Source organism: Centroberyx affinis, unplaced genomic scaffold (assembly GCF_046629955.1).
Source record: "Centroberyx affinis isolate AG114_WGS23_722 - 3 ecotype Tasmania unplaced genomic scaffold, CSIRO-AGI_Caff_v1 ptg001191l_1, whole genome shotgun sequence".
NCBI lineage: Eukaryota > Metazoa > Chordata > Actinopteri > Beryciformes > Berycidae > Centroberyx > Centroberyx affinis.
The window spans coordinates 27,281-51,991 of record NW_027279715.1 but is presented as its reverse complement, the minus strand read 5'-3'; the positions used below and the strand labels follow the sequence as shown (position 1 = coordinate 51,991).

Sequence of the window (24,711 nt, the reverse complement as noted above, 5' to 3'; positions counted from 1 at the left end):
TTAAGGGTGTCAGTGAGCGCTCTGTGCACTGGAGCTAACAACTCCAGGTAATGAAAGCGACAGGGATTAAGGCAGCGGTGTGCAGTTTGATGGCAGCGTGTCTTAATCAGGGATTAGCCCACATTCCTTTACTCAATCCCTGGACGGCAAGGTGTCACACCTGGAAGCTAAACGTCCGACTGGTGTCACCCTGATGTGGGGGAATGCAAACTGATCTAATAGTACATAGGGTGGTGTGATTTCTTAACCGCCAGCCGCACAGCGTCGTTGGCCCCTTGCTGAGAAGGCACAGTACCATTAGTGCTATTGCGAGCTAAAGGAAAAGCTTTCATCTTTTCAAAATGAGACAAGATGAAGGGCTTTTGCCAGTTGGAGCCTCAGAGCTCACCAGGATCCCTCCAAAGCAATGTAGGGCAGCCGTTGGAAGGTCGCCTCTGATTGATTATTAAAGTGTTTGAAGGATGTCCTGAGGAGAAGGGAATGTGTGTTTTCTCAGCCAACACAGAGCCAAAAGCAACGTGATAGATAGACAAAGCTCTGAGGTAGACTTCAGGAAACAAGCAAGGCTCCTGCAGTTGCAGTGCATGGAGCTGGATTCAATACAATTAGGTAGGGAATTGGAAAAGATGTGAGTATGTAGTCAGTCTAATGATACCCTTTTGAAAGTTAAAAGCAGCAATACCCTGTAATATTTTAAAATGAAGTATCAGTTTATAGGTATAATGGCCCAACATGTGCATGAGTACTTATCTACAAAGTCACAGAGCAATCCATTAATTCTAGGTTCGTGCAATGTCATATTAGGTAGCATATAAATAGCTTTTATATCCAGGAAGTTAACTGATGATTCTGAGCTTATATGAATGGAGATTAAACCCTGGTGAAATGCTGTGGGACACAGAGATGATGTCATCCTTGAGCCTTTTGTGTTGGATGGGGACTCTGCATGAGCCCCGGCTGTCCCTCTCATTTCATTTTAATGAATAGCAAGACGTTTCACACACTGCACACACAAAGAGCCATGCAAAGCAGGGTGCTGCATTCTGAACACTGGGCTAATCTACTTCTATAGGACATCCTGAGAGGTGACAAAGACCTGGGGTTTGCGCCAGCACACACAGCGGGCCGGCTCTCCTGCTTCCTTCAGTGCGCAACCGGCGAGTGTGTGAACAGTTTATTAAGTGCGATGAAATCTAATAGCCAAACTGCATGGCTGTCGCTCTGCTCGATTCTGGTTGTCTCTCTTTCAACCCAGTCATCCGGTATTGCCACAGGTTGCGCATGCTGTGTTGCAGACATTGAATCAGCACTATGGCAACGTCCTGAGCCTTAAATGATGGATGAGTTGTAGTAAATTGGCATTAGTATTCCTATCACAACCCAGGGTGAATGAAACCAATGATGACTAATGTGGGGAGATAGAAAACAAGAGCGGGGACCAGCGAGTATAACACACTGGAACACACACTGGAACACACTGAATGGATTTCTCAACGCTGATAATCTAAGCCTTTAGTCTTACTTCACAGTATGGTTGAATAAAATTACCCAGAACTCTGCACTTTGTTTTCCCCTAGCAGATTGGATTTTGGTAATCTAGACCAAACATCTGATCTCAATTCTGTACGGGGTTTAGATATCAGATGTCTCGTACTGTTTGGAAGAGAAAATCCACTTTCCCCTTGATATGTATCAGAAGGGCTCCAATTTCGGCCAGAGACAGAGCCAATCATGTGTTTTGCCATGGGATCATAAAAGCAGTAGGCTACATCTTGCAGAGAGAGCACATGGGGACATCTGGAAGCATCAGCACAACTCATATTTGTCTCACAGGCATCTGATAGTAGTCAGCACATTGGCCAGAAAATTTTGATTCTGTAAAATATTAAGAAAGACCATACTGAGTACCGGAGTTAACAACAGGTTGCTGGAACCCCTAGTATTTGGATTAGTATCATCTGTGCACCTTCAACCCTTCCTGACCCGTGCAGAGGGAGTTAAGCCTGGGCTGCAACGTGACTCTGTGGAGGGCTGCTGGTTATGCCTTGTCAAATGGACTATAATTCTGAGTTAATATAAATAGTCTGACTAATGTCCCGGGTGGATTATCCATACTGTACACCAGAGCTTTCAGATTTACTACAGGAAGGGTCGTCGTAATAGGACGAGACAGCGATGCAGTTGTTCCGTTCCTCTCTACTCTGAGCAGTCATTTTTTGTTGCTTTCACATCAAATTAATTGCTTCAATAGCCTGCGTTGTTTCAAATTGTGTTGCTTCATCTCTCTCTCGAGTGCGTGGCCTAAAAATATTTCACATACTGTATGTTCGAGCTTTAGAAATCAGATTAATCTCCATCCAGTTTTCATATTAGCGGCGCTGTGTCTTTACCCTGGACAGTAATTCACCAGCCGCGCTTTACATTCAAGATAAAACGCTAATTGGAAAATGCCCAATTTCCGGAGCACATAACGCCTGCGTGCATCCTATCTCCGTGCCCATCTCTCAGCTGTGCTGGAGGAGATTTGCTGTCATGAACGATTGGCCCTCAGTCCAGAGGAATAAGGGCGGCAGCACGTGAGGAACTGTCCTCTGCTATGACACACTGACTGGGCCGTGCTCGAGAGGCTTGTGGCTGTTCGTCATTTGTCAGCAGACCCACAGACAGAAGACTAGTTTAGGATAAAGTGGCCTGTAGTTGGTCTGTTTTATCCACTGAATCACCACAGACTCTTCTTGAATTAAACTCTTGATTTGTTGAATCTGTGTGCTTGATGGGAAGAATAGAGGAAACACAGTTGTATGGGTTGACAAGAGAGTTACGACTAACAGATTCCGCTGTTTAATGGCACGTCTCTGAAACGTCTCCCCTGCTCAGAGAACCGTTGCCCCATGGGAAAAAGTGGCTGGGTAGTTTCCAGGTGTGTCAACATCACCCGTCCACCAGCGCCTGCTCGTCCAAATTCCTATACATTTATCACCCCATGGGTCAGGAAATGGGATGAGGTTATCGATAGAAGTGGGGATTTCAACCACAGGGTCAGTTAGAAGTAGCAGAACTGGAAATACACATCAGCAGCTGTTGCCCTTAAAGTATGAAGCAGAGAGATAAAGAGAGCGAGCGTTAGCCGGGTGCGGGGTTCGGTTCCACAGGCACAAGGCTCTGGTTCTGCTCAGTTTTTGAAATGCTGAATCACACGTGTAACCGAGACGAGCATCTGTTTTTGATTTGGTCTATCCCACTCTCTCCCTCTCTCTCCCTCTCCCTCTCCCTTCTGCTTTTCCCTCCTCTCTGCCTTCCTCTGTGAGCGGGGGCAGACTTCCTGGTCGTGGCTGGGCCAGGACTGGGTCTGGGGAAGGGTCAGGAAATGCGTCAGCCCGCTAAAATATTGGAAATGGGTTCTGAGTAAAGGGCAAAAGAGACGGCCCGGTGATGAGGTTGCTGACTCCCCCTCGTATGACACCCAGCCCGTCTCCGCTGGGCTGAGTCACAACATAAACCTGTCTCTGCATCTGGGTGCATCATATATCCCAAAGACTGTTTGCCTAGTATTAGCTGCGTATCAATATATACTCTTAAACAACTCCCAGCCTCTTTGAATTAGAGGCAACATTTCATTAGCACTAGACAAATGTTTGGATTGTATCATTTCAGCAACATCATGGGACATTGCCTGCAGTAAATAATGGACACATAAATGAGCCTGAATTTCGATTTCAGTATACATTGTTTTCTGACGCTCGTTGTGGCGCTCTCCGGAGAGAGTGTGGTTTGGTGAAGAGACCAATGAGCCGTGACTTTTTCTTTTCTTCCAACAATTCTGTTTGTGTTTTTCTGCCCTGTTCCTCCTTCACTCCGTGTCCAGCAGAAACTAGCTGTAATTCTCCAGGGAGTCATTTTCAATACCATTTTTCAGCATTGTTAACTGGGGGGAGACAGCTATCCCATGCCTCATTGCACTCTGTCATTGTTTTGCACGTCAAAGTGTCAAGGTTGATTTTTCTGCCATCATGCTGCTCACGGCAGCAGCTTAGCATTATGCGATTTTCTCAAAGAATAGCTGTTGGTGTCTATTTTACCACAAACTTAGATACTTTACATATATAAAAATGCCATTTCATGACCATAGAAATATTAGCAGCAGCTGTGGCATAAGTTATAGGGATCTTAATAAATCATCTCTGCATCCTCCCTCCTTTGCCTCCTTGCTATGCTTCCTTGCTGACAATGGCCTGGTTAGGTCTGTGTTGGTTGACACAGGAGTTTCACCAACATCCTGGTACAGGGATTTATGGGGAGGGGTCGGGGGTCATGGAAGAGAGCCAGAGATTGACGTCAGGGTTATGGTGCTGACTTCAGGCCAGAGGAAACACCTGGGGGAAAGAGACAGGGGGAAGCGACAGGATCCATCACCTCTCCTGTTGTCTCTGACTGTCTCTCAGTCCACTGGGTAAACTCCGCTGACGCTGAGACGCTCACATGATGTATGGGTGGGTAGCGTGAATGGGCATCAGCTCCACAGACTAATGTAAACCATGAATCTGCTGTTTCGACTGCGTCTCCAAAATTCAGCGTGTCCCAACAGTGGTTGAGTGTACATTCTCAATTTTTGGATCAAGGACTTTCAATTAGTGTATTCATGTTTCGAGCATGAAGCGGCTGTCAGCGTAATTCATATGGAAGCTGTCTGTTGTTTGAGCCGCTGTTTCTGCGAGCTCCATCTCCCGACTTTTCAGACAGGAAAGAGCTGAATGCTTCACACGTCTGGTATGTCTTTCTAGTGCGAGCCAAGCTGCATGTTTAGCCCACAAAAATGCCGGGAAGAGTCCCAGCTCAGCCCCACCACCGCCGGACACATCGCGGCTGTGTGCGGGAGGGGTTTCCACTGCGGGAATTCAGCTATTTCACCAAAATGTCAGGGTGTTACGATGTAGGATTGGCTTACTGTGACCGGCACTCTTCCTCTGCACCCATTCACCCAGGCGGCCTGGTGTTATGCCCAGAAAAAAAAAAAGAGCTGCGAGAAGCACCATGTCTGTAGGCTTCATTGTCTTCCTCCCTTCAATGGAACATTGTCCAGGCCAGTTCTCACAGCCCGGGCCTTCGCTGGCTTCCGTGTGTATGTGTGTGTGTGTATGTGTGTATGTGTGTATGTGTGTGTGTGTTCTAGCCCCTCTTCTCCCTCGTCCCGAATATCTTCATTGACATTTTTGTGTGTTGGAGTCATCTTAGACCACCCTGTGTTAATATAAACCTGCGCCGCCAGCCGAGACGCCTCATATCCTGACCTTTCTCTGGCTTGTCAGTCTTTCTCCCGTTTCCCCCCCGACTGTAGCTGATCAGCAACCTCCCACCCCCACTCTTACAACAGCGCTGTGACGTCTTACTTAACCCTCTTGCATCCTATATAATAATAATTATAAACACACAACTTGAGACTGTCCATTCACACCTGTTTCACATGTATCACAGCGGCGATGCGCAGGAAGCAAAGCGCAGAAGTGGTGTAAGGCTACAAAGCATTGTTGTGCTGAAAGGGTTAATTTCTGTCACACTTCCTCTGCATGACGGCCTTTGTTGGCCGGCTCCGCTCCCTGTCTGAAGTGCCATTCCCCCATGGGCCATGGTGGCCTAATTGCACGGCCCCCCAACATGGATAGGGGGGATGGAGGGAGCTGGCACTGCATTATGTATGGGGCCTACACCCAGCTGGTTTGTCAGAAAGCCTAATTGCAGCCAATATTAAAGGCCTCCCCCCCTATCTAGTGCCAGATTATGCTGTGATGTTGTGATAATACCTTTTAACCTGAAGTTGCTCCAAACCTAATGGTCGCTCCAACGTCTGGATTGAAAACAAGAAGTGATCCGTCCTTTCGGCTCCAAGACCTTCGAATGACCTGCACAAGCAGCTTAGGTTGGCTAAAAAAAACATCATTTTTTTTACTAAAATCAATTCAGTATTAAATCTGTATTATTTTCAAATTGGTAGTAAATCAGCATCCTTTTTTTACTTGGCTCAGCATCATTTTTTTCACTCCTTAAATCTCTCTTTCATCGACTTGCTTTTATGTGAGTATGTTTTATGTTCTTGACCTCCCCTTTAATGACCCCACTGTTTTGTTTCTTGCTCTTTACATTTTACTGATGATTTTATCTTTCCGCGTTTATTTACTCATTTTTAAAGCGCATCGTAACTGTGTTTTGAAAAGTGCTATGAAAATAAAGATTATTATTATTAGCGTATTTATGTCTGGAGCTGATATGACTTTATGCAGTGTGTGATTGAGGTTTAAGACGATAACAGGACAGAGGGTGAAAGTTACTTTCTGAAGTGTAAATAGAGATATTGGCTGGCTGTGATGGACCTTTCTGTGTTGGCCATGACTCTCTCTCTCTCTCTCTCTCTCTCTCTCCCTCTCTCTCCAATTGGCACACTAATTGGTTCTTTAGCTGTTAATACTGTATTCAGCCATCTCCCCTACCACTGCCCAAGAAATAGGAATCAAATAGGAAGGAAACAGGAAGATATTACATCAAAATACAGTAATTCTGAGATGACGTGGATGTCTGGCCAAGTCTAGTTACAGGCTGTTGCATCACTCCTATCTCCGCTCTTTTGCATCCCTTTGAATCATCTACTCCACTAGTTGCCATTCATACTCCTGTTATATCCATTAAAGAAGTGAGAGTGAAAACAGGATAAGCGTTGCTTCCCATGACGATATCAAAGTGAGAGTTGTTGTTTATGGGATTTCCAAAATGACTTCACCGCTGACACAATTCAAGGTCATATGGTTCTTGCTGGCGGTTTTCCGATTCATTGTCTCTCTCAGCTGCATTCCACTCCAAGCACCAAGAAAAATACTGTCAGCAGGAAGGTCAGGAGGGGGAGCAACACATGGCTGCTTTCGAACGTACTGTATGTACTGAACGCTGAAATTGAAGGCTGCAGAAAAACTCACTGCTTGCATTGTCTTCTCTCTCTTTCTGTCCCTCTTGCTCTGTCCCTGTCTGTCTCTATCTATCTCTTTCTGTCTCCCTTAGTCTCTTACTATAATCTCTTATTATATCACCTACAGCAGTAGATAGATCTTCGTCTGGACTGAGCGTCATCAGTTATTGACAACTAATCTCTTAAATCTCCTGTCCTGTAGTTCTAGTGTTCAGCGTGGGGATGCATTAGTAACATAGCTCTAACTGGATAGCTCTAAGGGCTTTCAGCAACATGAGGATTGGTGTGTAGAAGACACTACGTTCAGTATAACCTTTTAAAGATTAAATTCTAAAAACCCAGGTGCCATAAAGCATATTAAAGACCATTAGTGCTTGGTTTTGATGAACCAGTCCTTTCTCTTTGACATCATCGTCAACACTTGTGTGATTTTAAGTCACTGTGTTAGGAGAGACCTTGCTCATCTGTCCTGCATGCTGACAGATATGTCACCATGTTCTGCGTACTAGTGAGATGTCAGTGACATGGCATGGCCATAGGCATCCTCACTGATGTCCATGTTGTGCTGCCTCCATTGAACGTTAAAAAAGACACATGCATGCCACTTAGAAGCCTGAAAAAAAAAGTCCATCAATACAGGTCAGTGAGTTTAAAGTCTCGTCTTGCTTAAAAAAGGTGAAAGTCTGAAATCTGTAATCTGATAATTTCACTTGTTTCTAATGAAGTTTCACCTATTTTTACTAAGAAAATGAAGATTTTCCTACCCAATCCTAACTTGAGATGGTTGTGGTGCGGCTCAGTAAGGATGTTACAGGTCAGTGCTCGGGCAGTTTGCTGGTCATTTTCCCGCTGTCCGCCCCCACCCATCCTCCACAGCGCGTCTCCTCCTGCCCCCTCGTCCTCCTCGGGCCTTCAGCCAGAGGCTTAGCGCGGACACGAGCCCTCCAGCCACACGGCTACAAATCCCCCGCTGATTCCCAGATAAGCCTTGGTCCTGGCCCCGCCACTCCCACTGTTTAGTCCTCCAACTCTGACTGACAGCCAGGCCGTACTAACAATCGGTTCCCTGAGGGACATGCGGAATAATGGCCCCCGCTATCAGGTTATCCAAACAGTTCGAGATGCTCTGAAAAGATGCTTGTTAAAAGTAACAATGGAAGAGCAACAATCAATTGTGTGCGGGTAATGCTGTTTTTCCCAGTGAATAACATATGAAGTCGCTGTCTGACACTGTCTTCAGTATTAAAATGAATCCAGTTGTCTGAGTGTGGAATGAAAGGCAATATTGTGCAGAGGACGTCTGTTCCAAAGCTGACCCATAGTTACAGCTTTGAAATATTAGTGGAAAGGCTGACACAGGAAAGAAAACCCTCACCGATCCAGCTCAGATATAGCAGGAGAGAAAAACGTGGACTTTCTGCCGCATTACGGGCATTATGGGTTATAATTTTGGAGTTCAGGCATGTGCTTTTACAATTTTAAACTGCGACAACAGGCCTATCAATATTCTTTGACGTAGGCAGACGAATTCTGCTTTAATATTCAACTTTTAAGCACAGCTTTGCTCAGGTCGCGTACCCTTAAATCTGTCTGTCTGTGTCTGAATACGAGCTAAAATTAGATGATCCAGACGTTTTGCCATTTGTCTGCAGCACAAAGCCCTGAGCCAGGACGGTTAAAAATGGTAACAATGTTATTTTCATTATTTAGACATAAGAAAAAATCTCCTAAAGCCAGCGGACAGCTTTATAATGTCAAACAGAAGAAAGCAGAGCCGCTTGTCCCACTTTCCTTTTTTAACTTGAAAGAGCCTTTATGATCTAGCGATTAGTCTCTAGTGTTATTCACTCTCACTGACATTGGCACAGATGTTTGTTTGCTTCATTCCAAATCAACTTGATGTCTTTGTCATACGGTGCATTCAACCCTCCAAACGTCTTGTGTAGCAGATCTGCTGCTGACTGGCTAGAATTTGAACAGAGTGAGTTTGAAAAAAAGAGCGGGAAAGGCCTCCTCAGCTGTTGCTGTTGGTCGGCGCCTTCCCTCCATGTCTCTCTCACACGTTGCTCCCTGGCTGTGAAGCGGCCGGGCGGAGATGCACACTGCTGCTGACTCGGTCTTTTGGCAGGCTGACCCGGTTCTTGTCTCCCAGTCCCTCTGTGCTGCCTGAGCCTGATGTGTGTGAGCAGCGTTGGGCCCGGGGGGCAGCTGCTCGCTCCCCAGGGGTCGGGTCACTCTCGCAGGGTCGCTGCAGGGTCAGGACTCACAGCATGGCAGCCAGTATCTGTGTGTGTGTGTGTGTGTGTGTGTGTGTGTGTGTGAAAGAGCAATTAGTACATTAACTTTAGCTGTAGTTCGCTTTGGGCTATGAGTGAGGTGCATTGCTTTTTGAGTAGTTGCATCATCTGAATGTCTAATTCCTGAGTTGTTTTTTGTTAAATTAACATTTTGGTTTTCAGACTGCAGAAAGTTATGTTGAAATGAGCACTATCAATAAGTCATGTTTGAATGAAAAGCTGGATCCGACTGATACTTCATTCTAGGACTTTTCCATCAGCGAGCGATTCCTGGCAGCAGCTTTGCAGGACTAAGGCTACAGGAGTCTTGTTTGATTTGAATGTTTCTGTTGAAGAATGTGTCTCTGTTCCTCTCTTCACGTTGAGAAGATGGGATTCATGTGGTCAGATTAAGCGGGAATGTTATCCTCTGCTCAGGGACTGCCTGCCTGGCTGCTTTACTGCTTCACTGTGAACCGTTGGCTGTTGGACAGTGCCAGAACTAATGTGTCTCTCCAAGGGAGGGACTGAAAATATGCACACATGTTGTTCAAGGTCCAGCAAGACGCTAACGGTCTGAGAGCCGTACTGTAGAGCGAGGGGGGTTTAGTAACAGCAGAGAGAATGCATTGTTATATTTGAAAGGTTTTCTTCCTATATTTTGACAGAAAACTGTTACATGAAATTTGTGGCTGATGATTTAAAAAGGCAGATGATCCTGTCTTCCAAGATATATTGCAGGCAAAGGTGCATTATACAGATACATTTCCATTTTAGCTTTATTTCATGTCAGCAACAATTTTGTAAGAGTAGATGCAACTTTTTCCACGTGGTGGCTTTATCATTTTCGAATGGAAATCAAAACAACAAAAACACTTTATTTTTTAAAAAAGTGGGTGTTCTAACTGATTCCTGAGGCAGAAGAAGAGGCCTAGTTACAATCCGTTTTGAATAGAAAAGAAAATTGGTTAGGCACTAAGGTTAGGCAGATATTCTGGGTTGCCAACATATTGGGCCAATATTGGCCTTTTATTAAATATTGGATATTGCCCAGTCATGTTGTCCACTGCCAATATGGTGGAGGTTCCTCCCTGACCGCAGCTATATAAAAACAGTCTGTAAAACCTGCAATGAAATTTTATTTTATTTTTTCTAACCTAATGTATTCCACTGTTTCTGCTACCATCGAAAAGGTGAGACTATTTCATTAGTCTGGGTTTCAGTGGAGAGTTTTAGTGTAGAATACAGTTCTGGGGGAAACACTTCAGATTTGTAATTTTCGGCATGAAAATGGTCAGTAGCATCTTCGCTCAAAAAATATCGGTATCGCTACTGGCCTTCAAAAACCCAAATCGGTCAAGCCCTTATTTTAACCACTAAAAATCCTAATTTTGTCAAATATTGCTTTTTTTACTTTCAGTGGGTTAGCTCTTGTTTTTTTCTTTTACACCGAATGTGTTTTTAACTTTGTGTTTTCGTGCTCTGGGCTGCTTTCTGAGAAGGAGACCCAGACGTATCAAGCCCTCAGACAGCTTATTCCCTCCTGATTTATGTGCTGCGGTCTGTGGCGAACACAGCAGCACCGCGCGGCCCGTGACGATGTTAGAGGGGAGCTGGCAGGGGTGTGGCAGGGAGAGGGGAGAGGAGGTGCAGAAAGCAGACGGGCAAAAGTTCACCCACAGCAGGCGGACTGGTCATCCGAGGTGGAGCGCTCCGCCCGCTGCCAGACTAGATCTCCTTCAGTTTAAAAAAAATAGCAGGGGTGTTGATTTTGGCGAGGGTCGCTCTGCAGGCGGGAGAAGAATATGTATTGTCAGCCAGAAACAAGTCCCCCTCTCTCTCGGCACTCATACTCCTTTTCCCTCTTTTCCCCCCCTTTCTTTCCCCAGTCCAGACAACACTCTGGATGAGAAACGTTCTGCAAAGGCCTGATGACGTGTGTGTGTGTGCGTGTGTGTGTGCGTGTGTGTGTGTTTAGAGCTCTCTGTCAGACCAACGTGAGCTCAGCTGGACTCCACATGCAAATAAGCCTCTGAAATGCCATCCCAGCTCGCGCCTTTGGGAATTCCGTGCAGGGAAGGTGCAGCGGCACATGGTGTATGTTTTCTCAAATTCTAGCTCACGCTTTCAGCTTGGTAGACTCCTTGCTGACTTCGGTCCGTCCGCGGGGGGGGAAAAGATGAGCGGGATACTGCACAGGCATCTGTGCTGGGCAGCATTGGGTCAAGGCATGATGGGTACACTTGGCACGACTAGCAGCACTGATGGCACGCCTGTCCCCTTCCTGTGAGATTAGTGGATAGACAGAGTGAGGAAAGGATGATAGATGAGCGTCCCACACCGCTTGCATCCAAACCTAATGATGGAACGGTCCAGATGGCTGCAGTGCTTCTGCCAGTGCAAACATCAGTTCTGAGAGTTTACAGCTTTATTTTGCTTACGCAGTTTCCTGATACATAATAACAAAGGGCCCTTAGAGCGGAGAGACTGTCTGAACCAGTGAAATGCTTGAATGACTGAAATACATTAAAATGCTGGGAAAGTTTTGCTGAAATATGAAGCGTGCATATACATCTATTTCGAAACACCGTGTCCAGTCGAATTTGCAGTTCAGAGGCTTCACATTGCATGTAACAACACAATTCCAACAACTGCGCTCAATTAGCCCAATAGAGCACATTTCTCCACTGCTGCATATTTCATTTATGATGCTTTTTTAGTTAACTGGTGAATTAGGATGCCTGAGCTATAAATGTGGTTCTATTTGGTAGTTTTATTACTTTTCATGCAGACATAGTCGTCCTTTCCAGCAGCCACCTTACCCACGGAGCCTGTCCTTGGCCGCAGCCTCGGTCTTTGTCAGTGATTTATGAGGCTTCCCGTTCTCGTGAGAGAGGGTAGACGTACGCCCCTCTGCTAAAAAAGACCCAGTTTTTGGGGGTCTGCACACGAGGACAAGCTGGGTCAGGTAGCAGTTAGGCCCGTCACTGTCACTTTAGTCACTGGGAGCCCTCAGGGGAGCGTGGGGTTTGGCATTCATCCCGGCATGTTTTAGATGGCACAGCGTCGGGCGCATGCTCTCGTATTCAGAGGATGAATGAAGTCAGGCAGATTTTATTTTTGTTTTATTGAATGATGAAAGACTATTTCTTTTTTCAATTTGACAAAAACTTGAATTGTCAGTTCAGTTTTCGCCATTTATTTCATGGACGCTATACAGTACCAGTCAAAGGTTTGAATTTGAATGTATTATGTTTTTCATTATTTTCATTACTAAAGGCTTATGCTTAAATGCTTGCCATTTGTTTTTTAGACAAATATAAATAGTGAAGTTGATGTGTCCAAACATTTGACTGGAAGTGTATTTTACTAAATATCCTTACTGATGACCAGCAGTAGGTCCATTTCTCTTCTGCTTGCTCAGGACCCACTAACCCAAAAGTCAGTGGGTCCTGCACCTCTCCTGAACTCTGCACCAGACAGTGGCTCGCTATACATGCCTGGGATCAGACACACAGGGCCCCAGTGTGGAAATAGTGTAGTGGGAGCGTTGGTGGTCCTGTGGATCTCTGTATTCAGTCTGCTGAATGAGTGGGTGGGCTGGGAGGGGTGTCTGTCTGCGAGGGTGGATGGCTATCGCCTTGGAAACAGGGTTTGGTGAATGGTTGCCACTCAGCTGTTGGCTACACACAAGTATTTGGCACAGTGGGGAATCAGAGGGGGGATGGGGACGACTAAAACCCTCCACTTGTAGAAGAGCTGACCGTATTGCTCCATGCCTTTAATATATACTGACGTGGTTGATGTTAGCACCTGGGACGCACATTTTAACCCTGTGGTGGATACTACACATACAGTACATGCATCTTAATCTATCCATCTGCTGACGGCTTAATGCTCAGGCCCTCAGCATGTTGTAATTGAAGCATAAATGAGTAATTATTGCTGCAGCAGACATGTCAGTTCTGTGAAGCCATTAGTGCAGAAGCGTGTGTTGGAGAATGTCTGAGGTTAATGCAGCAACAGCAGCAGCACACTCTCAGATAGTCTGGTGCAGTAATGCGAGCGGTGTTTATAGTGGGGCTGGGCCCTTTCAGAACAGAAAGCAGACCTATTTAAGTATGAGGAACACATCTAAGCTTTCAAGTGGAAATAAAAGCCCGGGCTTATGAAACAATAGTCGGGGTTTTTGAAGGCATTTTGGGATGGGTATTACTGGAGACATTTGAACTCACTCTGCACCCTAAAAGCATTAGGGTCGGGTTACTGCAGATTACGGGGCAGTGTAATTCTTAAGTTATTTGGCTGATGGAAAAATATGTGACATTAAGTGGATGAGTGCAAAACTTTTTTTTTGGAGGACAGATAAGGTTAGGAGATTGCAATAGGGGCCATTCGTACTCTGGTTACACTCTGGATGGGTAGTAGTCAGTGTGCAGGGAGGTAAGATATTTTCTGAGCGACTAGTCTGCTTTGTGCTCTGAAAATAGGCTGAGTTGGATTTTTGGTAAGTGCTTGGCATTGCATAGCTGGGGGCACCTGCCTGACCCTGCATTAGCCCATGTAGTAATCTGCCCATGGAGGAGGAGTAGGAGGAGGAGAGCTGGGCAGGGCAGGGGCATTAGGAGCCACGCAGCTAAGAATAACCCGAGCGAGGCTGCTGCTGTTCAGCAGAGCCGAAGGGAGCATGCTCAGGGATCCCGCCCCCTTCTCCAATCACCCATTCAGCCTTGCAGTCCGGCCTCAATTAGGGCACTAAAGCAATCAATATTATAACAAAATGCTGTCATCCCTCCAGACAGGAAGTGGCTATGTCACAATGGGGCCCTCAGACAGATAGGGCCGTCCCGTCTCCAATCCTTCTGTTCCCCCCTTCCTTCACCCCACCCCCCATCCCATATCCGGCCTCCCAAACAGCCCATTCTCCATTGATTAAGCCCTCCTTGCTGGGAGTTAAATGTAACTGAGATTAAAGATATTGAACAGAGTGAGAAAGAGCAAAGAGCGGATTGATATCAAACAGTCTGCTGATTACCGAGGATCACTTGAAGCTAGCATCCAGGCTGCTCTACAGCTGTTCTCATTCGTATGCTGCTGGCACAGCGATACTGTGCCGCTCATTGCCTGATTCGTTCCCCCAGTGGGCTTCCCTCTGTAGGTTTAGTTGGTGGGCCCCAGCTGGCGGAGGGTTTGGGAGCCATGGCTGTGTTTTAGGGGTCACTACCTGGACCCCGTGTTGGCTCTCTCCTCAGCCTCCCACCTGCTCATTACCCATGCAGGCCACCAGGCCCGTCTGCCCGGGCTCGCCCTCCCAAACACAACCCTCTGGGGCATCTGAGCTCAGCTGCATCCCTCTCAGCCATCCAGTTCATAGACAGCAGCCGAGCCACGCTGACAAACCAGTGATGGAAATGTGAACATTTTATTCAGGATGATGTCACATACTTTCAGACCATCTAGAGATCATATTTTCCCAAAAGAATTTCACGCATTTCACATTTCACCATGATTATATGCCAGCATGTACATGTACTAAAAATGTTTTCTCACTAAGCGAAATCACTCCTGTCATTGAACCTGGTCTCTCAGAATGGAGCTCCATGTGAATCCAGTTAGGATGATAAAGAGAACCAGAGGTGTTCTGTAATTTTGGCCTAGTAAACAGCACCTCAGCCTTTCCCTTGGACGCCCCGTCAGCACGTCAACAGGCCAGAAACCACCAGAGCCTTAGCTTACTCAGCACAATCTTAGTTTATTATGTTTTTACACTGCTCCTTAACTGCAGTGTTCCATGTCAGATAAATGATGCCAGATTAATCCTGTGAACTAGCTGGTGCATGTAGCTTCAATCTGCCCAAACCAGTTATAAACTTGTGTTGTGAGGTTTACCGTGGTGTTTTTATTAGCCATGAAGAACAAGCATTAATGACTGTATCTATATTTGAGTCATCCCGGCCAATCAGTGATGTGAACCACAAGCAGGTTTACTGCTGTTTTATAACAGGAAGTCTCTTGATGAGTGTTTAATGGTGATAGTTTCATTGATTACTCTCATAGCAGGATGGTCATCACATCACAGCAGCCTTGTGGTGAATCGTCTTCCTAGTTAACTATGCCTCCCATCGTGGTGTGAGTAAGGGTCAACTCACAAGCACATCGGGGACCTTTGCGGCCCATTTAAGGGGATGGTTGCCATGGCTACGGGCCCGGGGCGCTGTGTGCATCCATTATGGGAGGCATGTGCAGTGAGACAGGGCAGTGGGGGTTAGAGCCCGGGGGTTCGACGGGAGCAGCTGTCCCGCGAGCCAGCGTCCGTACACCAGGGAAACACATCTGGAAGGCTAACAGCTACACGGGCTCGCACCATGCCCAGCCAGGCTGCGTTAGCTTCACTTCTTCAGCAGCGCTGCAGAGAAGCAGCATGGACAAAACCTAGTCTGAGCCCCAGCCTGAACCGTGAGATTGTACATTTGACTGGATGAAAGGTCTCCATCTCCAGTGTGGCTTACCTTCGATTATTAAAGAAATTATTAGGGTTCTGTATGGGGTTTTGAAGGCTCACACTGATAACCAATATTGTTAAACTGAAGTCACCAATAGCTGATATTTTGTTTTGTTGTATTCAGTATCTTTAAATTTGACCTTTTTCATGTCAAAAACTAAAAGTATTCAATGTTTCCCAGAAACGTATTCTTGCCAGGGTGGAAAAGCCTCTGAAACAGCAGTTAGACATCATGTGACACTGAAACTCTCCACTTGAAACCAAGACTAATAAAATTGTCTTAGGTGAGTTAGCGGCTATTTACTGCACTTATTCAATGGTAGGGGAAACTCTGAGATACATTAAGCCTTTTAATGAAGAATTCATTTACAATAAACGTAGACAACACTGACAATCCGATTTAATAACAATTATGGTCAAACCATTATATTCTTTTAACTATAGAAATTATTTCCATCCGTCACAGGTGGGTGGATCATCAGAAAGCATGACATGCATTTTCTATGCTTAAGGCCTTCACTGTTTGCTAATTTAAATGAAGAAGTGTGTTGTGTAGCTGTAGACACATGAGAGAATAAAAGAAATATGACATTTCAAGAGTTGGAGTCGGCCTGCTGCTGCTGCTGCTGAAAGGCGTGAGCAGAGCAAGCCTCCTCAAACGCAGGACCCGTTACGCTCTGCGTTATCACATTAAAAAGGGCTGTTTCAAAAAATGACATCAGCTAAGAAAACATTATGAGTTGGCTCGCTGCAAGATTATCCTTGGGTGTGGTTGGCGGAATGGTGTTCAGTAGGAGATCAGTTGAGGTTACCATAACATACACCCATATGTGGAATAGTGTGGTATTGATTATTTAGGTAATGGATGTTTCCATTCTACATGAGTCTGAGCTTTTGACAGATATTTCCCCTCTGGTGTCTTATCCCCCCCTCTCTCTCTCTTCCATTTAAAAGGAGATGGTGAGAGTAAAGGCTTGTGGGGGTGGAGAGGGAGGAACAGGAGCGCACGTGCCGTCCTTCGTCCCCGGAGCCCCCTGAGCCCAGCCAAGCAGGCTAATCCACCCAAGGCCGGGCGATGATGGGAGGGAGAGGGAGAGAGAGGGAGAGATGATAGAGAGATAGGAGAGTTTTATATCCTGCTAGCCACTCATGGCCGATATATGCCACATATAGTCTCATCACAGCTGCTGTAATTTTGCAGCACCATCTCCTCTCTCTCTAATGGAAAGCGTGGAGAGTGTGTGCAGGATGGAAAGAGAGAAAGAGACAGGGGTGAGAAAGAGGGAGAGAGAGGGAGAGAGAGCTCTGCTTATATGGGGGAAAGTGTTATAGAGAGTGCTGAGAGGCGGTATATAGATCATATTTACACTCCAGTGAAACCATGAGGTCCCACCGGGAAGCGGGAAGCAGAAAAATGGGAGGATGGGCGGCAGATAGAGATAGCATATCGAGGCGGTGAGGGATGACAAACCTCCTCTGACCACAGATCCGTACATAATCCACCCACTCCTATTGACATCAAGCCATCAGATGAGTGTTGGGAGAAACCGCCCTCATAGCTGTAGCCGCTGAGGAGTGCTGTTTTTTAGGGGAGACAGCAGCCAGCGGTGTAAATCACACTTCTCCCAGGGGCGCAGGCTGCAGATGCTGTTGGGTGTGGTGTTGGTGGTGGTATCGGTGGTTTTGGCAGTGTTGGTGCTGGATAGGTGGATCGGGGTTTCGGATAAGGCAGTGAGCCACGCTGCTCTCGCTGCGGGAAGGCTTTGTCTGTCACTTTGTTTTGACTGAGCTGAACTGCTCCCTGGACGGCGTCTCAGTCACTTAACGCTCCCTCGGCAGTACACCCAAACCCGTGCTCGTTGCTGCTTCAACATGTCTGGGTTTGGCTCCACGAAACTCCATCTGTCACTCACAGATTTATGGCCTGTCCTCGTGCTTTCTAAGGACGTGGGAAATCAGAAGCAGATTGTAGAACGGCTATGCTTTCCACTTGCTAAAAAAAAAAAAAAAAAAAAGACATGTATATTGGTAATGCTTGTCCAGTTGGGGGTCCAGTCAGGACAATGGAGATTATATCAATCATGCATAATGTATTACTATCCATGCACTAACAATTTCTCATGCTTCTGTTTTTCAGGGCAAATATTGATGAGGTGGAGACGGAGGTTGTGGAGATTGAGGCAAAGCTAGATAAGGTAAGACAGTTGCACAGATTGCATGTTCTTGTCATTGTCAATGCAATTTCTCTTTCAATCCAATGGTTGAACCTGACCCTATTTTGCCATTTTACACTAACCTATGTTAAGATATAAGCAACATATGGCTTCCCATAGGGGAGAGCTACAGTTGTGCTGTTTACTGTTGTCTCCAGACTGACAGATTTATATATATATGTAGAAAGCAGCGTCATGCAGACCAAACACAAGCTGCTTGTGATGTGTCTGAATCTATTACAACATATTCTATGATCCAGTTGGAGATGTGTCTACTGTACAGCCCAAGTTCTTTAATGAATGGCATTAGAGATCTGTATTGCAGGATAAATCTATGGCAGTTAAAGTGCCACACTCCACACCAAAGAGATCGGTTTACAAATACAGTGATTAACACAGTAACATTAGCTCTGAGCAATAGGCTTTCCAGACTTAGATTAATCCCAGCCTATACAGTAGTAGCACTGGATCAAAAGTGACTACAATGGAGGTTTTTACTGAAGACCCTTATATCGAAAATCCCCCCGTGCTAACTTCACACTGAAGGCAGTCAGCACTCTGCATAAAGAACAGCGTAATTTCACTCAGTCTCGCTGAACATTTCAGCTCAGGTTGGTTGAAATGTGACGTGGCAGCAGGGCAAGACGGGACTTACCGACAACATTAGAATGCATTACGCTGGCTTTCAAAGCATCCAGTTACCCTATAATGAGGCAGCCAGATGCTTCGCCTGTAATGCTCATGTCACAAGTCCATCTGTTCCTTTTGACATTGAATTACAGTATGTGTCAGTGAGAGCCAGGATTAGTCACTCGGTCTGTTCTCCACTACAGTGCGGTCCGTCTTCCAATGAGCAATGACCATGATCTAGTCAAACCATTCAGATGTGTCCCATTACCTTCATGATATTGTGTTTTGGCCTCTCATGTCCATTCGTTTTGCTTCTCTTTGGAGACAGGACAACTCACAAGACACAATAATTAGAGATATGTTGAGATACCTCAGTCACTAATAATCTTTGTAGCAATAGCATCTAGATTTGACCGTATCTGCAGGTCTGGGATTGATTTGGGCTTGTTTTCTGTACTCTGCATGAAGGATTCTAATCCAATTGCAGAAAATTAGATTATGTAAGGGGAAAACAATCAGAACAAGGAACTTACTGAGTCAATGATGCATGCCGTGTACTTCCCTCGGTGCTCTGATCTAGATACCAAAGCTCCATGCACTAAACATCACGTGATCACCAGTGTTAATCTTTAAGGAAGTAATAATTCTTAATCACTGCGTTGTAAAGTTGCTTAAGGGGTTTAGGGGTGTCTACATACAGTACAGTTTTTTTTTTATCTCACCAGTAGCTTTCACTTGCCATTGTGCTGTTTGGACACACACAGTTGGACATTACAGTACAGCACAGTGTACAGTAGCATAGCCCCAACTGTCCAACCCCTAATCCTCTATCTTCCCGCCTCTTCTCCATGTGGACGAACAGGTGGGATTCCCCTCTCAACGCCCAGCATTGCCAATGCTTTCCCAGCTCGTTCCCAGCCCATTCCCAGCTCGTTCCCAGCCCATTCCCAGCTCCTTCTGGGGATTAGACTGAAGGACAGAGCAGCTCGGTCTCAAGTCTGGTTAGCAGCTGGGAGGAAATGGGACTTTGCAGGAGAAGAGGGTATTGAAAAACAGAAAGCCTGGCTATAGAACACAGAGAGGGAAGAAGAAGAAATACAGTTTCCTCTCATGAAAGCAGAAGCAAAACAATGGCTATTGGTGAAACAGGCTTTATGGCACATATCACAAATGTGGCTGACAGAAGCTAACCTTCATGACAAGCCCCAGGGAAAATCTGTATTGTAATATGCGCACTGCAGCATATTATAAAGAAAAACTGGTGTGGTAGAGATATAAGTCCGACACAAAACATTCACGCTGAATTACCAGTGTCTGTTTCCAATTCCCCAGTCCTGGATGACATGAAGCCTCTATAGCATTTGCATGTGTGTTGTCGGGTCGCATGCTGATGTCGCGGGCTAACACATGGACCCCACCTGAGAATGCACCCACTACTGTACTTTAACCACAGGTGATCACTGAAGCCTCAGAAAACAAACATGCGACTGTGCGTCACGCGTCCTTGTCCATGTGCGGTAACGTTTAGCATGTGCTGAAAGCGGAAAATGCGGAGGTTTGCTCTCTCCTCTCTGGAAATAGAAGTTTGAGGGTTGCGGTTGAGCATATGATGTAGAATCGAACGAGTCGCTGTCCTCAAGCGGGGATTTGTACCTCGGACAAAGTCACATGGAGCGCCTCGCTGCTGAGGTTTCTCTCACCCTGCTCCGTCCTGTATGATGTGAGAATAGAAACTCAGTCACATTGATTTGATTTTGTGTGTTGAAACCATACTGACATATTGTACCTTCATTTATCCCCTCAAACTCTCTCTCTCTCTCTCTTTCTCTCTCTCGCTCTCTCCTCCCCAGCTGGTGAAGCTATGCAGTGGGATGATTGAAGCAGGGAAGGCGTATGTCAGCGCCAACAAGCTCTTTGTCAATGGGATCCGGGATCTGTCCCAGCAGTGCAAGAAGGATGAAATGATCTCGGTGAGGCTCTGATGGGTCGGGAATGCGTCCAATTCATTTGATCTAACCTCTGTTTGATACGTTATAGCTTTATTGTGGTCTTGCAGTTATTTGTTACGTGTTTCTTTGTCATTTAGTGGATGGGATTGATAGTAACATGCAGAATAACTCTTGATTTATCTCCTGGGAGGGGAGGGGTACTTTCCTGATCTCTGACTGTTAGCCTCAGAGTTCTGTGTGAGTGTGAGTGTGTGTGTGTGTGTGTGTGTGTGTGTGTGTGTGTGTGTGTGTGTGTGTTTGTGAGTAAACCTGATTACTAATGGATTAGTAAGTGAGGATCGGATCAGGCCTGGAAACTTGCTCTTGGCGAGGCTCGCAGCACCAGCGTCTCCACAGTCTTTTCTCCAAAGCTGGCCGGCAGAACTAGACTCATTGCCGCTGACATTAAGTACTATTAAAAGCCTTCTTGGCTTCAACCATATGACTAATTCTGAGTTTCTTATTAAAGTCTTGTTCACATTTGTAGTTTCCACTGTAAAAAAAAAAAAAAAACTGAATCAGACCTGCAATTATAGTTCCCGTTTCCCGGACAAGAGTTAAGGGAAAAGCCCTCTTGAGTATGAATCTACACCTCAGTGACATTAACCAGCTTTAACTTCATTTTAGCGTTTTGGATGTTTACATTTGCTCCCTTAATAAGATAAAGTCAATATTTGGTACATTTGTGACAGCTTTTACTTACTTTATTTATTTTTAGGCGCAATTACAGCAGCAGTTACAACATTTCTTTATCTACGGTATTACCTAGTTAAAGAACGCTGCAATACAATACGCTGAAACTGTTGTGTGTTATTTTCTTTGCAGGAGTGCCTGGAAAAGTGCGGGGAAAGCCTCCAGGAAATCGTCAACTACCACATGGTAAGTCAGCCTGTTCCCCAGACTGTCCCCATATGCTCCACATGGAGTAAGCCACGTCTATAGAGACCAGCACAATGATATCATCCCATCTTGAAATGCTAACATGAACTGGCATTTAGGCCTCACGAGGGTCCTGTATCCCCGTTAGTACAATACCGAGGGTCAAGCTGGCCTGTGTTTTAAATGGTTCCACACGCAGCGCTTCTTCTGTCTGTCTTTGTCTGTCACTGTACTCCCGGGTGTGTAGGCTCACAATGCAGCGATCAGCACCTGTCAGTCAGAGTTGTATCACATCTCAGACGATACTGCCAGAGGCCAGAGGGCAAGCTGATTTGAAGTCACATGAATCCATCGTATATTTGAACATATTTCCCTTACATTCAGTGACATGACAAACAGCTACAGTAAAGGCCATTTGAGGAATTTTCTGTTTTCATTTCATTTCATTTTCCAAGCATGCATGATAGCTGTCTGTACGCACCAGCTGATCAAATTCCAGAGAGCCACAACCCTGCATAACAGCAAGCAATATTTTCATTGCTGCCTCCTTTTGTTATTGGGGCTTTCAGCATTAAGATCCATCCCCTGACATTAAACAGAGCTTGTGTGCTTTACTGCTGTGTCGTTTCTCCTCCCCTTTCTTCGAGGCTCCCGGCCCCCTGCCCCGCTCCTGCCCCTCTGAGCTCCTTTGAAGTCCATTAGCTTGAACCCGTTGCGTGTTTGATGATGCTTTAAAGAGCGGAGCGCGCGCGGAGCGCATTCCTTTTTGAAGCCGCAACAAAGATGTGTCGTCGCAAATCACTCCCTCCCTCCCTCCCACCTCCCGATCCAATCTATTGGTAGAGAGGAAGGTCAGCGTTACAAATGGAAGGTTAATGGCCAGGGTCACTCGGGCAAGCGTGGATTAGCTTGAGTCGTAGGACAGTAATGGCCTCGTGTGACCCTGATGTGTCACGGAGGGTGTGCTACATAAGTGTGTGTGAGTGCATTTGCGTGACTGTGACTGTCCTGATTGCATGTGTGTCTGCTCCTGTACAGTAGTCGGATAAATGTGTGTGTGTGATGATAGACCGACCTGAGTGGGTTTTCTGGACAAGCCAATGGAGTGATGAGTAAATGTGCCACAGGTCATCATCATGGCAGCTGAAAGGAAGACCTCGTCACGCTCTAGTACTCCAGTGCCAAAAGGCAGATTGAAGGCCTGGCAGGGCAACAGAAGGGGAGGGATGTACATTACAAGGCCCGCAAGGCAGTAGGAACCCTCCTCATTGCTCCTTCTTCACAGGTCTGTTAGTATACTAAGTAACAAGACATTTGACATCCAGCCAAGTGGCTTTTGCCAAATTGCTGCACTGCATCACTGAGTTTGTTGACAGCAACAGACAAGCAGTCCGGGTCATAAATATAATGTAATGAAAACATTCATCAACATTATGTATTTCACTCTTCAATCATATACTACCTTAAGAAGAGTTGCTAAAATGTATAGCACTCACTCATAGCACTCACTTAATTTCAGTATAGTTTAATTCTCTAGAAATTGTAGAATGTAGAGTGAAGTCTATATAGCCCTTGTATTATTATCTATACACCCACAGTCTAGACATTTATACAATTCAATACTAAATCAACATCTCAATCGTATCAAAAATCTTCCCTTATGGGCTCATGGGACAAAAAGTTATGAAATGGGGTGTCTGTGGTCTATTTGGAGGCCCTTGACATGAAAATGTTGAGAACCCCTGATTTTTAGTACACCTAAAGTTTTTCATATGGGTGCTTTGGCCGTCTTGGCCCTTCTACGATATAGTTATAAAGTTTTATAGTGATTTGCCTCTTCTCTGTCTCCACTGCCAGCCAAAGCGGGCATTTAGCTCTGTCCCCCCCGGCCATCTGCCTGCCTGCCTGTCTGTCAATCTGTCAGTGAGTCTGTCTGAGTGACTAATTCTGTGTTGCTCTGACTCTCTGGCACTGTCACTATGCCACACTTTAGAGACTGTAAGAGAGCGCGGTTTGGCCCAGGACCAGCTGGCCTGTCCACTGTAAGCTCAGCTGGGTTTTCAGCCTCCCGCTCCCCGTCCCCCCTCCCGCCAGTCCATTAGAGCCAAGAGCCTGACTGGACATTAACACGATTGGCTCTCAGACGTTTTCTTTGTTACTTTGATGTGGAAGCAGAGCAGAACACGGGGGCAGCAGGAGTAGTGTGTGATACTGAAGCGATAAGAGGCATTCCCCTGAGATTAAAGACTTCAGAGAAATGGTAATAATATTAGCAATGATGTGACCTTAATGCAGATCACAGTGAGGATAGCCTCGTGATCCGCCGATATTAAAGGGTTTGACTGTGTAGTTTTATTAACCGAAGCAGTTAACATTTACTGGTGACATCTTTTACGTCTTGGTTTTTTAATCAAGAAAGGCAACATGTTCAGTTAACTGTGTAGCCCTCCTGTAGCTGAGGGACTCCAGCAGTGCTCTAATGAATAAGAAATGATGATGGTTATATCTGAAACTTGTGATGGACGTCCCACTGTGTGCGTGTTTTGCAGTGCAGCTGCCACTGTGCCAACCCTATGCAGGAGACACTCCAGAATATTAAACAGCCCCGCACAAATGGGACCGCAGAGTGCCAATTGCCCTTGTCACCGCCATACCTCGATGCCTTCACAGCCCACACCTACATACACAAACAACACACACGTTTAAGCGTTTACATGGAGGTTCGCTCAGGCAAGCAAACGCAGGCTCCAAGAAAAGTCGAAAAGAAAAGAGTCCTGGCCCTTGCTTCCCTCCATTTCCTGATAGCTTGGTTCTCTTGCCAGTCCAATACCACACAACAGAACAAACAGGCTCTGTTTGCATGAATGTCAAATGCAAGCCAAGTGTAGCTCCTTTTACTTACGCTCAGAGACTGGGTGCCTTTTCAGTTCCAAGGATTTCACAATAGAATTTGCTTTCTTTTAGATGGGCAGAAACACCAACAGAATCAGGCCAACATTTTAACAGTCTCTGCTTAATTCAAGCATGAAACTCCATATGAATACTCAATAAATTATTGACATGCGTTTGACTCTCTGAACATCCATTAGAAATGAAGGGAGACTGAGGCAGAGACGCAAAGAGAGAGTTACATCTGAGTTGCCAAGTCTTAATGCATTAAAACAGTTTCTGAATAGCATTTGCATACAATCCCAGGATTTTCAGTAGAGGATGATGGGAATATGGGGAGAAAACATGTACGGATGGAAGAATTCAGGCTGCAACAAGGATC

The 24,711-nt window shown here is 45.7% G+C and overlaps 1 protein-coding gene across 1 annotated transcript in view; it reads left to right on the top strand.

The window, feature by feature from the left end:
* The window catches only part of LOC139648321 (arf-GAP with coiled-coil, ANK repeat and PH domain-containing protein 3-like), a 53,556-nt gene that overhangs the window by 4,740 nt on the left and 24,105 nt on the right, over positions 1-24,711 (top strand). Inside the window, exons 2-4 of the mRNA XM_071524403.1 lie at positions 17,868-17,925; positions 20,424-20,543; positions 21,387-21,440. Of these exons, the coding sequence (XP_071380504.1) occupies positions 17,868-17,925; positions 20,424-20,543; positions 21,387-21,440 (232 nt within the window). The remainder of the gene's footprint in view (positions 1-17,867; positions 17,926-20,423; positions 20,544-21,386; positions 21,441-24,711) is intronic.